At 39.4% G+C, this 15,460-nt stretch overlaps 1 protein-coding gene across 1 annotated transcript in view; it reads right to left on the reverse strand.

Moving 5' to 3' along the window:
- Nucleotides 1–15,460, reverse strand: part of MORN2 (MORN repeat containing 2) — a 265,224-nt gene that overhangs the window by 222,482 nt on the left and 27,282 nt on the right. Inside the window, exon 2 of the mRNA XM_044057453.1 lies at nucleotides 6,671–6,721. Within this exon, the coding sequence (XP_043913388.1) occupies nucleotides 6,671–6,721 (51 nt within the window). The remainder of the gene's footprint in view (nucleotides 1–6,670; nucleotides 6,722–15,460) is intronic.

Here is a 15,460-nt window from a genome sequence, read left to right on the forward strand (position 1 = left end):
CATAACACTGCAGATAAACAATTGTCCATCCATCTCCAACCTCAAACAGATATATAACCCTTCCAGGCCACTACATTCATCAGACTATTACCTATTACATGCATCCAAACCCAACAGTTTTGCTAGCAAATCACTACTCTCCTACCATCTTGCTAAATCCTGGAACTCCATCCCATTAGAAATATGAAAAGAACATCTCCTAAAGTCATTTAAAGCTCAATTAAAGTCCTACCTACTCATTTACCAGCTATGTATATGGAATGTTACTGAATAATCTCCAAACATGTCTGAGTTGGGAACTGCTGCTGGAAGGTTTACTGTGTGTTTATTTGATTGGCCTGAGGCTTAACTGCATAAATGTCTTTCATCCTGCTGGAATAAAAGCCTCGCATTTGCACATCATGCAATTGAAGTTACCCATGCCTTGTATACACACAAAACTCTCCAGTGTAATATCCTCTACAGGGAATGCTCTCCATAGTCCCCACTGTTGATAGCTGCTCGAAGAGCTGCCAGTTTGCAATGTGGGCAGCACCACTGGAGGTCATCCTATAGTATACTATATAACACTCTCACACCTTTAAGTAACTATCCCCTACTCCTGCCCATCTACTAAGGATCCGGTATAATGGATAGACGCTTCCCTGTCATCTATGTTTGTGGCCTGGTAACTATGGTCATCCTGAGGCAGTGTAGTAACTGTCTCATATCTACTGACAACTATTTAATTTTAGAACAGACAGTGTGTGAGAGATGCTGACACACAATGTCATTAGAGGCAAAGCTCTAACATACACACATGAAAAATGCAAACCAGGTTGTCAGCATTACACCCAAAACACTCACTACTAACACTAAGGAACAAGTACACAGACCCACATATGCGGAAATATTCACATGTAACCTACCCAAACCTCCAAAAACTCTTAAAACCATCTCTCAGTGACCCCAAGCACACTCAAAAAAGACAGTGCCTCACGCAACACGTAACTCTGGAAATTATAGTAGCCCCACTTCCAAGCCCATAAGGCAACACACAACACAGCCAAACATTCTAGTTATTGGGGATTCCACTGTAAGACATACTGATGTCCCTCTTACCAGGCTAAACAAGGAGAAGGTTACAGTGAGCTGTCTGTCTGGAGCCAGGATCCACCAGATCATGCATGCACATAGGTCTTTAAACCACATGTATCAGTATGACACGGTCATAATCTATGCGGATGTAAATGACCCAAGATGTACCTCACTGGAGTACATGAAGAGAGATATGATCAAGGTCTCTGAATGTGTGTCCCAGGTGGGTATGAATCTAGCCTTGAGTAGCATCCTACCTTCACCAATGATGATGCCACAGTGCCAGTAAAAAATGACTGACTTCAACAATTGGCTTAGTTTATGGTGTCATAACAGGGGGATCCAATATCTGTCAGCCTGGGGAGACATGATTGACAAACCACTATGCTTTGCAAGAGCTGGTTTGCATGTCTCACCATCTGGGTTCCAGATACTGGCAAAAACTTTATCTATCTCCAAAGTGACTTTTTCAGGCCATGCCAAGTTGTTAAACCTGCCATCGTAACAAAAATCACTCATGACTACCTGAAGGTACTGCTGCTCAGCACTAGGAGTTTAAATAAAAAATTGCACTCATTGGAAGCACTCCTCACTCTGGAGAATGCAGACATATGTGGAATCATGGAAACATGGTTCAGAACTATGGAGGACACTCCGGCTATCAAAGGCTACACTGCCTTTCATACATTTCGATCTCCCTCATCTCAGGATAAAACGAAGGGAGGCGATGCCTCAGTGTTTATAAAGGATAAGTACACTGCTAGACTGGTCAAACAACATGACTGAAAGTTGCTCCATGCCCAACTAACCATAGGTGCTACCCCCATCATATCCTTGCTAGCTACAGATTCCCTAACATGAGTCTGGAAAACCACATCTCCTACTTAAACCTAATAGAATCTCATAATATTCAGCTAACACCATACTTATGGAAGACTTCAACTACCCATCCATAAAATGGGAGACTTATGACCCATAACTCACTTGCTCAGTGTTTTTTGAACTTCGTCAATGCAAACATCTTGGAACAACTAGTTAGCTCCTCAACTAGAGGTACAAATATCCTAGACCTGATACTCACGAACATGGGGGGATGCTGCTCCCTCTTGTGCAGTAACTCCTCCATGCTAAGATCTGACAACAAAATGATCTCTTTTAGAACAAAAACTAACCTAGAACCCATATCAAACTCCAAACAAGTTAAGAAATTTGCTAAGGCCAATTACTCCAAACTAAATGACAACTTATTAAACTTCCATGCCCTTCTGAACCTGGATGACACCGAGGCTTACCCCGTACCATAAACAAAGGCACTGTATAACCACACTCATAGCTGCATAGAGAGGAGGCAGTATAAGTCAAAGTCAAACCTTTAATTAATGGCAAAAAATAAAACAACCACCCTGGTGGACCCCTAGCATAAATACGCTATTCAACAAAAGGAAAAAATCCTCTCCAAATCCAAAAAGGAACAGACAAAACAGTGCAAAAAAGACACTCACCAGTCTAAACAAACCAAAGAGCAGGTCAAATCTGCCACAGCAAACTACAAGGCAAAGATAGCCTCACAGGTGAAAGATAATCATGAGGCTTATTTTAATTATGCCCGTAACCTCAGGGGAAATGCTCAGCAATGTGCAAATTAATCATGAATGGCAGCACTTACACTCAGCCAAAATGTAACAAATCTGCTGGCCAACAAGTTTGGTTCAAACATCTTCCCCCTCCATCACCTCCTACCACACCCAAAGAAATACCCGCAACCCCATACCAGTCATTATGAGGGAAAATGTCCTTCCTGTGCTCACTAAAGCCATAAAAACACAGCCTCCATGAGTCCCAAAAACATTCCAGGATGCTTCTTAAATAGTTTAAAACAGAATCTATCAGGGCCAGTAGAAACTCTCTTTAGCCACAGCCTCTGGACAGGCTTTGTCCCAGTTTATGGAGGACTGCAACAGTCATCTCCCTGCACAAAGGGGGCCCATCAACTGACCCAAGGAACTACAGACCCATAAGCTTGACCAGTCTCATCATGGACCTGATCAATAACAGCAGAGGAAATCCCTAAAATGGTCCAGACCCAATTTGGCTTTGTCAAAGGGAGGTCTTGCATACTCAATCTGGTGGACTTCTTTGAGAAAGTCACCAGGGCCTTGAATGAGGGTAAAACAGCACACACCAGTTATCTAGACCTAGCCAAAACTTCCCTCTTGGGGAATCATAGATAAACTTACTGACTTAGGCATAACCCCTACATCATCACATGGATAGCAAACTGGCTCACTGACAGGACACATGTTGCCCAGACAGGTGAATCCACTTCCAGTAAGAAACCTGTTACTAGTGGTGTCCCACCAGGCTCAGTGTTGGGACCCCTCCTTTGTTTGGTATATACTCCTCTGAAGTGAAAGCCAATGTTGGAGGCCTTGGGCTCACCAAGTTCACTAATGACTGAAAGCTGGGAGCAATCACTGAATCCCCAAATGATGCTGACATCCTACAAACAGGCCTAAAAATGCCAAATTGGGGCCAAAACTGGTCTATATTACTACATCAAAGGACCTTTACATCGAACACTTCTCCATCAACATGAAACCTTCGAAATTCACTTCCACGAATTGCGGACTTTTTCCCAAAGTAAGAAAATAGTTGTCCAGCTCCACAACTTTGCAGTTTTCCCCACTCAGAGTTGGTATATATAGTTAGGGGGGTGGGGGATGTGGGAGGCGAAGTACCACACTTGGGTGGGTTTGATTTAGTGTGGTGTGTGTTCCGTTGTGGTACAGGGCAATTATTACATTGCCCTGGGAAAAATTCCGCAATTCGCAGAAGTGAATTTTGACGGTTTCATGTCGATGGAGAGGTGTTTGGTGTAAAGATTATTCAACATAGTAATATAGACCCTCCAAAACTATGGTCTGAGACTGCTAAAAAATGCATAATGATAGTCTTCAGTTAATCAGAAATCCCTGAAAATAATAATATTGATAGCACATCCCTAAAAGTAGACCCAGTGGTGAGGTACCTATGAACACAGATAGATAGTAACCTAAACTTTGACCACCAGGTAGCTACAGTAGTGAGGAAATCCTTCTTTATGGCTCAACTTATAAGTAAAGGCATGGCATCAAGGTCAAAGGATGTCATAGTGTCCTCATCAGGCCCACAATCAAAGACAGTGCTCCCTTCTGCATATATCTTACCAGGCAATTACACCAACTGGAGCGGCCCCAGGAATTTCTCACTAAAAAAATACAAACCATAAGACACATGTCTTATGTGGATTGACTAAAGGCACTATCTCTTTACTTCTTCTCATATCGTTTATTGAGATGTGACTTATGCCTGACCTACAAGACATTCTCTGATCCAGCCCTGATGAAAATGTTACATATTTGTAAGAAAAATTATATGAAGTTTACATGCTCCATGGACCTGAACCTTATTTGTGACTCTAACAGAACTTGCTGGAGAGACAAATTCATATCCCAAATGTTATCTTATCCATGGAAACTTCTCATCTTCGTAAAACAAAGCCCATCCCTCACTCTCTTCAAAAAGAATTTGGATAAATGGATGGGGAACTGTAAATTCACTCCCTGGGTACTGCCCATGTCCCTTATCGACAGAGGCAGTCTGTAAAATGACTCACCAAAGACCCACTACCCTAATAACTACCCCATTCCATAACTGGTGAATTAAGATATACTATTGCAATATCCTGGGTATTACTGGCTAGGTTTGTAAAGGCTCTTGTGCCATTAGCCTAGCAATCACCTATTAACCTATGAATTGTCACCACTATTTTACATAACTGGCCATAATACAGCTACTTCTTCACAATCTCTTAATATCTGACTATCATCTACCCCTCTCCACTACTATCTCTATCTCTACCTCTATCTCCCTTTTACCTGGACTTTCTCAATACTCCTTCATAATTTATAACCATCTTCATCCTACAATTACTTCACTGTCCCCTACTCGGTATGTATTTACAGGTGATTCCATTTGAAAATAACTATACTCATATGCTTGATATTAACTAATATTTAACTGTATTCCTGTTTCAGCTGTCATGTTTTCATTAACTGTCATATCATTACTATTCTATATATGTACATTTATTATTTTTATTAAATCATTAGTACTGTATGTATGTACACTTATTATGTAGATCTTGTATAACTGCCTTCTACTCATTCTGTAAACTGAAGCATTTCTCCCTGGACTTCCACTGAAAATGGGATATGTGCCCATTCAGACTTTCCCAGTAAACAAAAGCAGTAAATCAATCAATCCTGAATTTTGCATAACTCATCTGCTCTGTACCAGTCTAGTGACAACTTCATGATGTCCCCTTTCTTGCACCTAGTGTCAGTTTTTCAACAATTTTTTTGTACTGAAGTGGCAATTTTATTTCCTTATACATATGTTATTTTTGTATTGCTTCAATGTTGTCAAGTCAAATTATTTGTGTCTATGGCCCAGGCTGAGGCTGAAAAGGGTCTGCTTTCCTGGTTATCAAATAATTTATTTACTCTTTGTTTACCAGGTTAATCCCACCAGGCCAGTGTCCTCTTTTCAGGGAGATATTCATATCTGGCCAGTATACCTGGGAACTTCCCCTACTCCTTTTAGATAAGTGCTGTCACATCTTTCAAAGCCACCTGAGCTTCCACTAACTCAAGCATATAGGACCTTGGTTTAACATCTCATCTGAAGGATGTCACAATCAGGAGTGAAGCTCCCCCCATATGCTGCTCTGCAGTGTCATTACTGGAAAGTTAACCAAGTACCAGGTGTGGGAATAGAACCCACAGCCTTCTAATCTCCTAGTAACAAAAGTGAGTGTGTTAACTGTTGAGCCTCTGCTATAATAAAATAAGACACTTCACTTCTGTCACACTTAGGAAGTCATTTTTACAACATAAGTAGACTATGTTAAGGTACTAGCTTTACAAAAAGGGTTAAAGTTGCAGATCAACACTGAATGTAAACACCATGACAGAACCATATACAGCAAGGCATATTATACATTATGACACACAAACACAGAGCTACATGTCCTATCCCATGGGTGGGGCTACATACCCTATCCCAAAGCAATGTATGCAGAGTTCCCTTACTTTTTTCACCCACTTTCAGCACTATGTTTTACTGATTTGGACACCCACTGGACAACATATACATAAATAAGTAAATTATATGTCAAGTTTTCCTATTGCCATGATTATATTAATTTAATGATGAAAGTTGGTAAAAGGTGAATGCTTTGTTAGTCATGGAAATGCAACACAGCAATTTTAGAGTCAGTTTATAGAACTATGCACTTTCCTAGGCATGCCTATTGTAAGAGGACTCTTGTGGGCACTGCTGTCAGAAGATGAAAAAAAAGCCTAGGTTTTGTGCTTATGGGATTTAATATGTGGCCATGAGAGTAGTGATCTGACTAACATCTAGAGCAAGTAGTTAGTGCATTTTCAGCCTCAGCACTTACCTGTGACAGTGTTCGTTGAATCTTATTTAGACCAGTTTAACTGAGCAGAACAGAAAAAAAGTTTTTACTGAATCTCTATACATGACTTACCATACGTGTCACCATTTGGAAAAATGAAGGATATTGTTACAGTCTCAGAACCTGTATAAAAACAAAGAGCAAATATTAATCAGGATTTTAAAATATATTTATGTTTACAGAAAATTAAGACCCACAAACTATATTTAAATAAAATAAGCATAAAAGGTATTATTGTAATATTTACTTTTCAATGGAGTACTAAAAAAAGGATTACATGTTGTCATAAATGTTCTATAATAAGCACGTGGTACAGGTGGATAACCAGTTAAGCAGCTACACTCACCATGGACAATTGCATAGCTTGTGATGTTACACAATAACTCATCCACATAACTTTGCATTTCTTTCTTCTAAGCTTGAATGACTGAAAGCTTCAATTCTTGGCAGCAGGTGTGCTAGTGCAGCTGCTGAATTTATATTAATGATAATAATCAGCATTCAAAAAACAGACAGGTTGGTGGCAGCCCAGCCAGAACAAAAGTAAAGAAGGGAGAGATGGCATACCCAATGTCAACTCTCCTTTTTTGATAGGACAGTATACAGGGCAGCACTCCAAAGGTCCCATAAGAGTTTTTGCCATTCTCAGTTTATGCACAGGAGTAATCACATCTATGCGGGTAAAAGCTGCACTCTCTAAAACCAAAAACACAGCATCCATGGGACTGGACAACATCCCAAGCTGTGTTTTACACGAACTTCAGAACGAATTGGCTCCCCACTTAAGCACCATGTTCATAGTCTCACGTCAGGCTTTGTGCCCACTGAATGGCACACAGCAACAGTTATCCCACTCCACAAAGGGGGCGCCACCACTGATCCTGGGAACTGTCGCCCTATTAGCCTGACGAGCCTGGTCTGCAAGGCCATGGAACGTATCATCATGGAACTCAAACAAAGACATTGGTAACATCCAAACTCTGGACCCCACCCAGTTCCAATTTGTGAAAGGCAGATCATGCCTTCTGAACCTGATTGACTTCTTTGAGGCAGTCACCAAAGCTGTATACGAGGGTAAGGTGGATCGCACAGCTAATCTTGACCTCGCTAAGGCTTGACACCATCCCCCATTCTGGAATTATAGCTAAAATCACTAAACTAGGTATAAATCCCTATGTCACAAGATGGGTTTCCAACTGGCTCACTGACAGAACCCACACTGTAAAAGTTGCAGACTCCAAATCTGACTTCAAACCAGTGACAAGTGGAGTACCACAGGGTTCAGTCCTGGGACCTCCCCTGTTTGGTATCTACTTCTCTGAAGTACAGGCTAACACAGAAGGCCTCTGGCTAACAAAGTTCACAGATGACTGCAAACTAGGAGTCATAGTCAAGTCCCCAAATGATGTGGACATCCTACAGAAAGGCCTCACTGAGACAAATGCCTGTTGTCAGAGGCATGGCCTCAAGCTCAATGCCAAAAAGTGCATTGTCATCCCCTTTGGTAAAAACTCTGTACCCATGAACTACCACATGAACGGCAGTCTACTTAATGCCGAATGTGTGATAAGAGACCTTGGGACTCAGGTGGACAGTAGTCTCTCCTTTGATAATCAGATTGCCACAGTAGTCAGGAAATCCTTCTATGTGGCACACCTCATCACAAAAGGGTTCTCATCCAGGAAAAAAGAGGTCATTGTTTCCCTCTACTCGGCACTCATTAGACCCATTATAGAGTACAATGCCCCTTTTGGAATGTACCTCACAAGGCATCTACAGCAGCTGGAAAGGCCACAGAAGTACCTCACAAAGAGGATTACTGGCCTCAAACAGATGCCCTACACTGACCATCTCAAAATACTCCAGCTTTACTCTGTAGCACATTGCCTACTCCAAAGAGATCTCTGCCTAACATATAAAGCTATGTTAAACCCAGAGCTGTTGGACATGCTACACCTAAAGAAATCCCAATCCCTCCAAGCTACACGCTCTAGGGACCTAAACCTTGTCACCACAATAAACAGGACATGCTGGAGAGATAGATTCCTGTCCCAGAGAGACTTCCTATACTCTGGAACAAACTAACCATCTATGTCAAGCAAAGTTCCTCATTAGCACTCTTCAAGAAAAATCTTAATGAGTGGATGGAAAATAGGAAATACACCCCGGGATCACTTATGTGGCTCTGCTCGACAGGGGCACAGGAAATTAACTTTCTTGGCTGGCGTAAGATGGGGAACCTTGTTGGCTATGCTTACTTAGGCCCTTGGGCCAATAGCCTAGTACCTACCTATGAACTTATGAACCTATGAGTAGCAAGACATAATGGTGTCTGACTGCATGCATCACCCTATATCTCGTATTCACTGAACTCAGAATGTGGAGAAGGCCGCTGTGGTTAGCAGGCCCTGGTTAGCAAGTGCACTGGCTTCAAACACCTCCACACCAATAGAAAATACTGTTCTGTTACAACTATACTCAGTACCATCTTGTACACTCTCTCTAGTACCTATGCAGGTCTTATTTCCTGAAGAAAACAGTGTGAAGCCTGAGACCACATTAGGACTGCAGACACAATGTAGTCTGATTGGTGAGAAAAAGGGAGTCATGGTGGTGGCTAAGTGAATCTTGAGCTCAACAGACAAATATTGGAGGACTGATAATTCCCAAGCTCCATTACCTAAGAATAAATAGTATATAACACAGAAAATAAAGCTATTTTAAACCAATAAACAACTATCTAAATGCAGGCATATGAGTATATGAAATACCATAAATAATAAAATATATTACTGCAAATCAGTAGACAGACATTAGTTGCTAAAAGTAATAAACTTACATTGTGTATATTTGCAAGTACATTGCTCATTTAAAGCACTCATTCCTTGAATTAGTATATAGAAAATTGAGTACAAGTTGCTTAAGGGAAGAAAAATGAGATACATTTATGATGTTGGTAAAGCACAGCAATGATATAAAACTCAAAATAGCTTTGTACTGTGGAGTGATATAGTTCTCTAAATATTTTTGTTAAGTACATTAATTACTTCTAGTGTTACACTTAATTATCATTATTTACTGAGAAATACAAGCTCCAGTCTCAGTGGTTGATGCCCCTAAGGACTTTATATACAAAGAATAATTTTTAAAGTACAGGTCTAAATTGGGTAGCATGATCTAACAAAATGTATACATTGGCAGAATACATGTCTGAGAAAACTCTCTGTATAACTTCACACCAGCATTCTTCTATTTAGCTGACAGGAAAATGTTATATGAGGTACTTGCTATAAACATTGCATCTTCATACTCTATGACTGCAGGAGATAGAAGATGTGTACATCTAAGCAGTGGGACTGCTAGCAAACTTTTCTTGCAGCATCTCCTGAGTTCTGCCTGTTTGTCATACTCCTAGTTCTACTCAGAGTAGAAATACAGCTTTGTCATTCAGCTTTTTCAAGATAATCCCTCACTACAAAACTCATTTGTGGAGGTTAACATGTAGGATCACTGGGGTAATGACATCCAAAATGACCAGAAGCTGTAGAATTGCTCTTTCTATCATCAAGTGCATACCTGGAATTCTCTGAACTGCACAACTGAAGGTATCTAAGTCTGGCCAAGAAAAGAAAGACTCTCATGACCACAGTGAGTTAGTGACACCCCTGAAAATGATCAACTGTATGGGGGTTGCTGTGACATGATTTGATTCACAGTAATGTTAAGTTTTTGAAGTAGATAGTGAGTCAGGTCTCTTGCCTTAACCAGAATGGGTGGTCACGGCTAACAAGGAGCCATTTCTCCAAATAAGGAAAAATTAGTATGGATGGTGTATGGAAGCAAATCTCTGTGACTGCCATGCATTTGATGAAGACTGCCGAGGCCAAAGTAAAGCAGAAAGGAAGTGTCTGGAACTGAAGTCACCAGCTCCTACTCAAAAGTGCAGCAACATTGTTTTAACAGCTTGAGTTGCCTGTTGCACCCACTAACTGTTTTTATGTTTATGCTTTTCTTTTTAGTTTTCTCTATTTTTACCCTTTAGAAAACAGGTAGAGGTAGCAGTCCCTGCCAGAATTAAATATGAAAAATTAAAAAAAAAAAAAACACTGATGGCCCACTGTCATAAACAAAACTAAATAACAAAAGAAAGAAACTCCTTAAATGATTTAGTAGATCCAAAACTGTCTTATCAAGGATAATATAAAAAGCATTACATACGCATATACACACACACGAATAACACAAATGAATAACACCATCAGATCCACTAAAGGAGGCCTTGAAATTAGATCAACCTTTGAAGCCAAGTAAAATTATAAATCCTTCCTTAATGTTAGAAAAGTAAAAAAAAGCAATACCCTACAATAATATGAACTTGTTCATAATGATGCCTCCTACTTTCATCTAATAAATATTTCCAACATCCTTATAAAGAAATTTAGTACTAGCTTCACCTCTGAAATTTCTTTTCAGTATCCTGAAATACTGGATTATTTATTCTCCAATTATCTCTAAAGACCATTTACTGAAAGTGCTAACCAGGACCAAAAATACTTCCTCCATGACTCCTGACAATATACTTGGTCGCTTTATTAACAGTGTTAAACATGCCCTTGCAGTCACACTCTTTAAACTGTGTAACCCAAGTTTAGCTACTGCATTTGTCTCTCAGTGGCACAATGCAGTGGTGATGCCCCTCTATAAAGGTGGCCTCACTCAGGTAATTTTAGAGCTATCATCTTTACAAGCCTCATCTGCAAAGCCATGGAACATAAGGTGAAGAGGGCAAGTGTTAAGTTGGATAAGTTCATCTCCCAATAGAACAAGGTGATTTAGGATTACCCAATTTGAATGGATTCTTTAAAGCTACCCAATTAATACTCATAAAAAATAATTCAAGCAGAAGATTACAAATCAAAGTGAAAAGTAATGATAATGAAACTGGGGGGAGCAACAAATAAGGACAGAACAAGATTTTGTATGCAGGTTTCTAAGGAGATCAACAACAACCATACACAACATTATATTAATAAGGTAGCAGAAAGATTCTAAAAACTAAGTCAACATGAGAATAGAGAAAGGAGATTTTACCAACACAGATGACTGCATGTTGGAGTACAGAAAATAAGAAAGAGGTGACTAGAATTTACTGGAGAAAAGAGGTAAAGGAACCAAGATACTGGAAGCAAATAACTAGGGAGAGAAAGGTAATACAGTGGGACTGTGGGTTAGAAACTGCCTTCCCTACCAGGGACTGATAAGAATATAGGTAGAGAAAGACCAGCTCCAGTGGAGTTTTAAATTAAGGCTAGAGCAGAAACTGCTGTCAAAAAATGGAGTATTAGTAGGTCAAGAAATAATGAGAGAATAGGATTTTATATGCAGGCCCTAAAGGAGAATAACAGCAACCATACAGAATGGAGAGAGAGAGAGAGAGAGAGAGGAGTCCAAATGGAGAGAGATGATAAATCAGCAGGCAAAGAGAGTGGTGTTGCTATTATTGAATTCATCCTCAAGTTTTGGTGAGTACCTTCATGAGGTGAGCCCTGTTTTTCATAAAATCTCACCAAGATGACACTGATATATAGACTGCATTTTATACAACATATATCGTGGACAGAAGTAGGTTCATAGGTAAGTACTAGGCTATCTTCCCAAGGGCATCTATAAGCCTAGCCAGAATGTGTTGGCTTTTGCCGCCCCCTTAGATTAGTTCCCAGTGCCTCGGTCCAGCAGAGCCATTAGTTCCCTGTGCCTCTGTCTAGCAGAGCCACCGCAGTGATCCCCGGGGTAAATTTTCGGTTTCCCATCCACTCGTCAAGGTTTCTCTTGAAGAGTGTTAGTGAGGGGCTCTGCCTAATGTAGATTGGAATTAAAAAATAAAATAGCTGGGTGCACATGACACAGGATAAAAGAGTGCCCAATCCTGGTAGGTGCACTTGTGCCAAGATTGGAAAAATGACAGTGCAGAACCCTCAAGACAATGGAAACATTCCTACAATGGTGCTAGGCCCTGCCCAGGGGGAGGATGGCCTCCCTGTTGTAGAAGGAAGTACTAGTCCACAAAAATCACAAAAAATTGACAGGCCAAAAAAGAGCCAAAAAGACGAAAGAGTGGATTACCGAGGATAAGAAAGAAATTATGTACTGTTACTATTATGCAATAGCTGAGAATTTCTAGACAGAAGATATACAAAAAGATTAAGAGAGAAATTAGAGAAAAGAAAAATACTTATACAGGAAAAACTATCAGAAGCTTCAAATAAAAAATTGTGTTCATTAATATAACAGATTTATGAAGAACATTATATAGATCAAGAAAACTTGGGTCGTTTGGAAAAAGAAGTAACTGAGGAAGTGCGAAAACATGTTGTCTTTCGGATTTTCCCAGTTAGGGGTCGCCACAGCGGAACTCCGGTCTGCTAATGATTGGCAGTAGATTTTCACAGTGCTGAGTTGCCAGCTCAACACCCAAACAAAATATAAAGAACAAAATCTAGAGATTTTTGAAAGGTATGAAAAAGAAATATGGACATGGGGAATAAACAGAAATCTGATAAGGTGCATTTTTTATACAAAGGAGAAAGCCAAATTAATCAATACAAAAAAAGCAGCTCCAAAGATATTCAAAGAAAAATGCAGGCAAAGGCATCCAGATATGGAATATTTCACAATACAAAAAAATAAGATCACAAAGAGGGAGAGAAGAACAGAAGATTAGTACAGAAGAAGTTAAAAAAATAGAAGTTGAAGTTATGGAATATCTGTGAAGTGAAGGATTTAGTGTAGAAAGTCTAACACAGGTTATACCACAGTATGATGAAACAATGAGTTCCCCAAGTAAAGAGAAACAGCAGGATCAGGAGACATCTGAAGAAGAAATATGGACATGAGAAAGAAACAGAGATTTATTGTGGTGCAATATTTATGCAAAGGGGAAAGCATAACTAATCAAAACAAAAAGAGCAGCACCAAAGATATTTGAAGAGAAATAGGGGCAAAGGCATCCAGATATGAAAAATTATACAATACAAAAAATAAGACAACAAAGAGGAAAAGTAGAAAAGAGGATTAGTAATGAAGATGTTAAAAGAAATAAAAACTGAGGTTATGAATCCATATCTGAGAAGTGAAGGATTTAGTGTAGAAAATCTAACTCTGATAACATTGCAGCAGGGTAGAGCAACAGATTCTCAAACTGTGGAGAAACCACTGGAGTGGAAAACATCCGATCAGTTGCCATATGAAGATACTTTGGAGCCTTCCATAGGAAACCAGTACAAAGGTTCAGTTGGAGTTGCACAGCAAGGGAAGGAACAGGAAACTGTGGCAACTCTGATGCAGTCAATGTTGTGGAGTGACAGGCCAGTGAGTTCCCATATGAAAGAGCAATGTATGACACATGATGAAACTGAAGAGAATGTGACACAGGAAGATGCTATGGAACTTTCTATAGAATGCCCACAGGAAATGAAGAACAAAGAATCTCCCTCAGTTAATAAGAAAATGATATGAGAGGAGTTGCTTGATTTAATACAGATGGACAGACATATTAAGATCAACGAAAAGAAATAGACTACAGAAAGCCAATAAAACCCAAAAAAGTTAGAAGTTTGATAAAACAAATGAACACAATAAAACTGCTCATAAAGATTCATGCAATATAATAGAAGTAAATAGGATATATTACTGTGCAGCTAAATTAATTACAGATAAAGTCTTACCACAAAACACAAGGCAGTAAGGGAAAGGAAGGGAAGAAATCAAATGCCACCATGGAAGTATGGAATAGAGAAAACTATAAAGCAATTAAGAAGTGTCACTGTTAGAAGAGTATAGAAGAGGGAACAGATCAACAAAAATACTCAGAAATATAGATGTGGTAAAACAAATGCACAGTATCAGAACAGATCAAGATCTATCATGCACTATTGCAAATAATAAAATAAAGATATCAGCACAGGCAGAAAAACTTAAATATTCAGATACATATAAAGGAAAAATACAAAATAAGCAATTTATTGATGACCCAAAAAAAACTTATAGAGAACTGGGAAACAAGGCAAAAGCAATTGAAACACCACCAAAAAACAGAAGAAATAAATAACATTTTGGAGAAATATCTACGAAGATCCTGTGGAATATAACAAAGATGCTAAATGGATTGAAGAAGTAAATGAAAGAATAAGAAGTTCAGATGTACAGGATGTGAAATTAGATGAAGTAACAGCCAAAAAGATTGAAATAAAGTTAAGAAAAGCTCCTGACTGGAAAACCTCAGGCCCAGATGTAGTATCTAACTTCTGGCTAAAAGTATTAACACCTTTACATGAAGGTTTAGCCATGAGTAAGAACTATTTATATGTGAACCCTGAACTTACACCAACCTGGTTAACAGGACAAAGAGTACTCCTACTTAAGAGTGTACCTGCAGGCTATCCTAAAAACTATAGACCAATAACTTGCCCTTTGAAAGACATATAAACTATATACTGGAATTGATGCTGACAGAGTTTATAATTTAGAAGAAAACTCGATTGTGGCAGTAGAACAAAAGGGTAAGAAAAGAAAGTCATATGGAAAAAGAAGTTATGTACTCACCATAATGTTCCATCTGAGTAGGTAACTTCATTTGTCAGCAACCTGTGGGTATCGGATCTGAGCCGGCAGCTTTCCAAGCTAGAGATCTGAGCTCCAAGCTCCTCCCCTTACCCATAATACCCTGCTACCTCCCTCCAGTCCTCAGATCGAGTTTGCCCAATTACCAGACAGCACCAAAACAAGCAAAACCTGAACATCCTAACCTGATACCAACCAGGAGTGAATTATATAATCATTCAGGTAACGAACTACAGATTAGAG

Source organism: Protopterus annectens, chromosome 1.part2 (genome assembly GCF_019279795.1).
Source record: "Protopterus annectens isolate FY-2018-M chromosome 1.part2, PAN1.0, whole genome shotgun sequence".
NCBI classification, from domain to species: Eukaryota; Metazoa; Chordata; order Ceratodontiformes; family Protopteridae; genus Protopterus; species Protopterus annectens.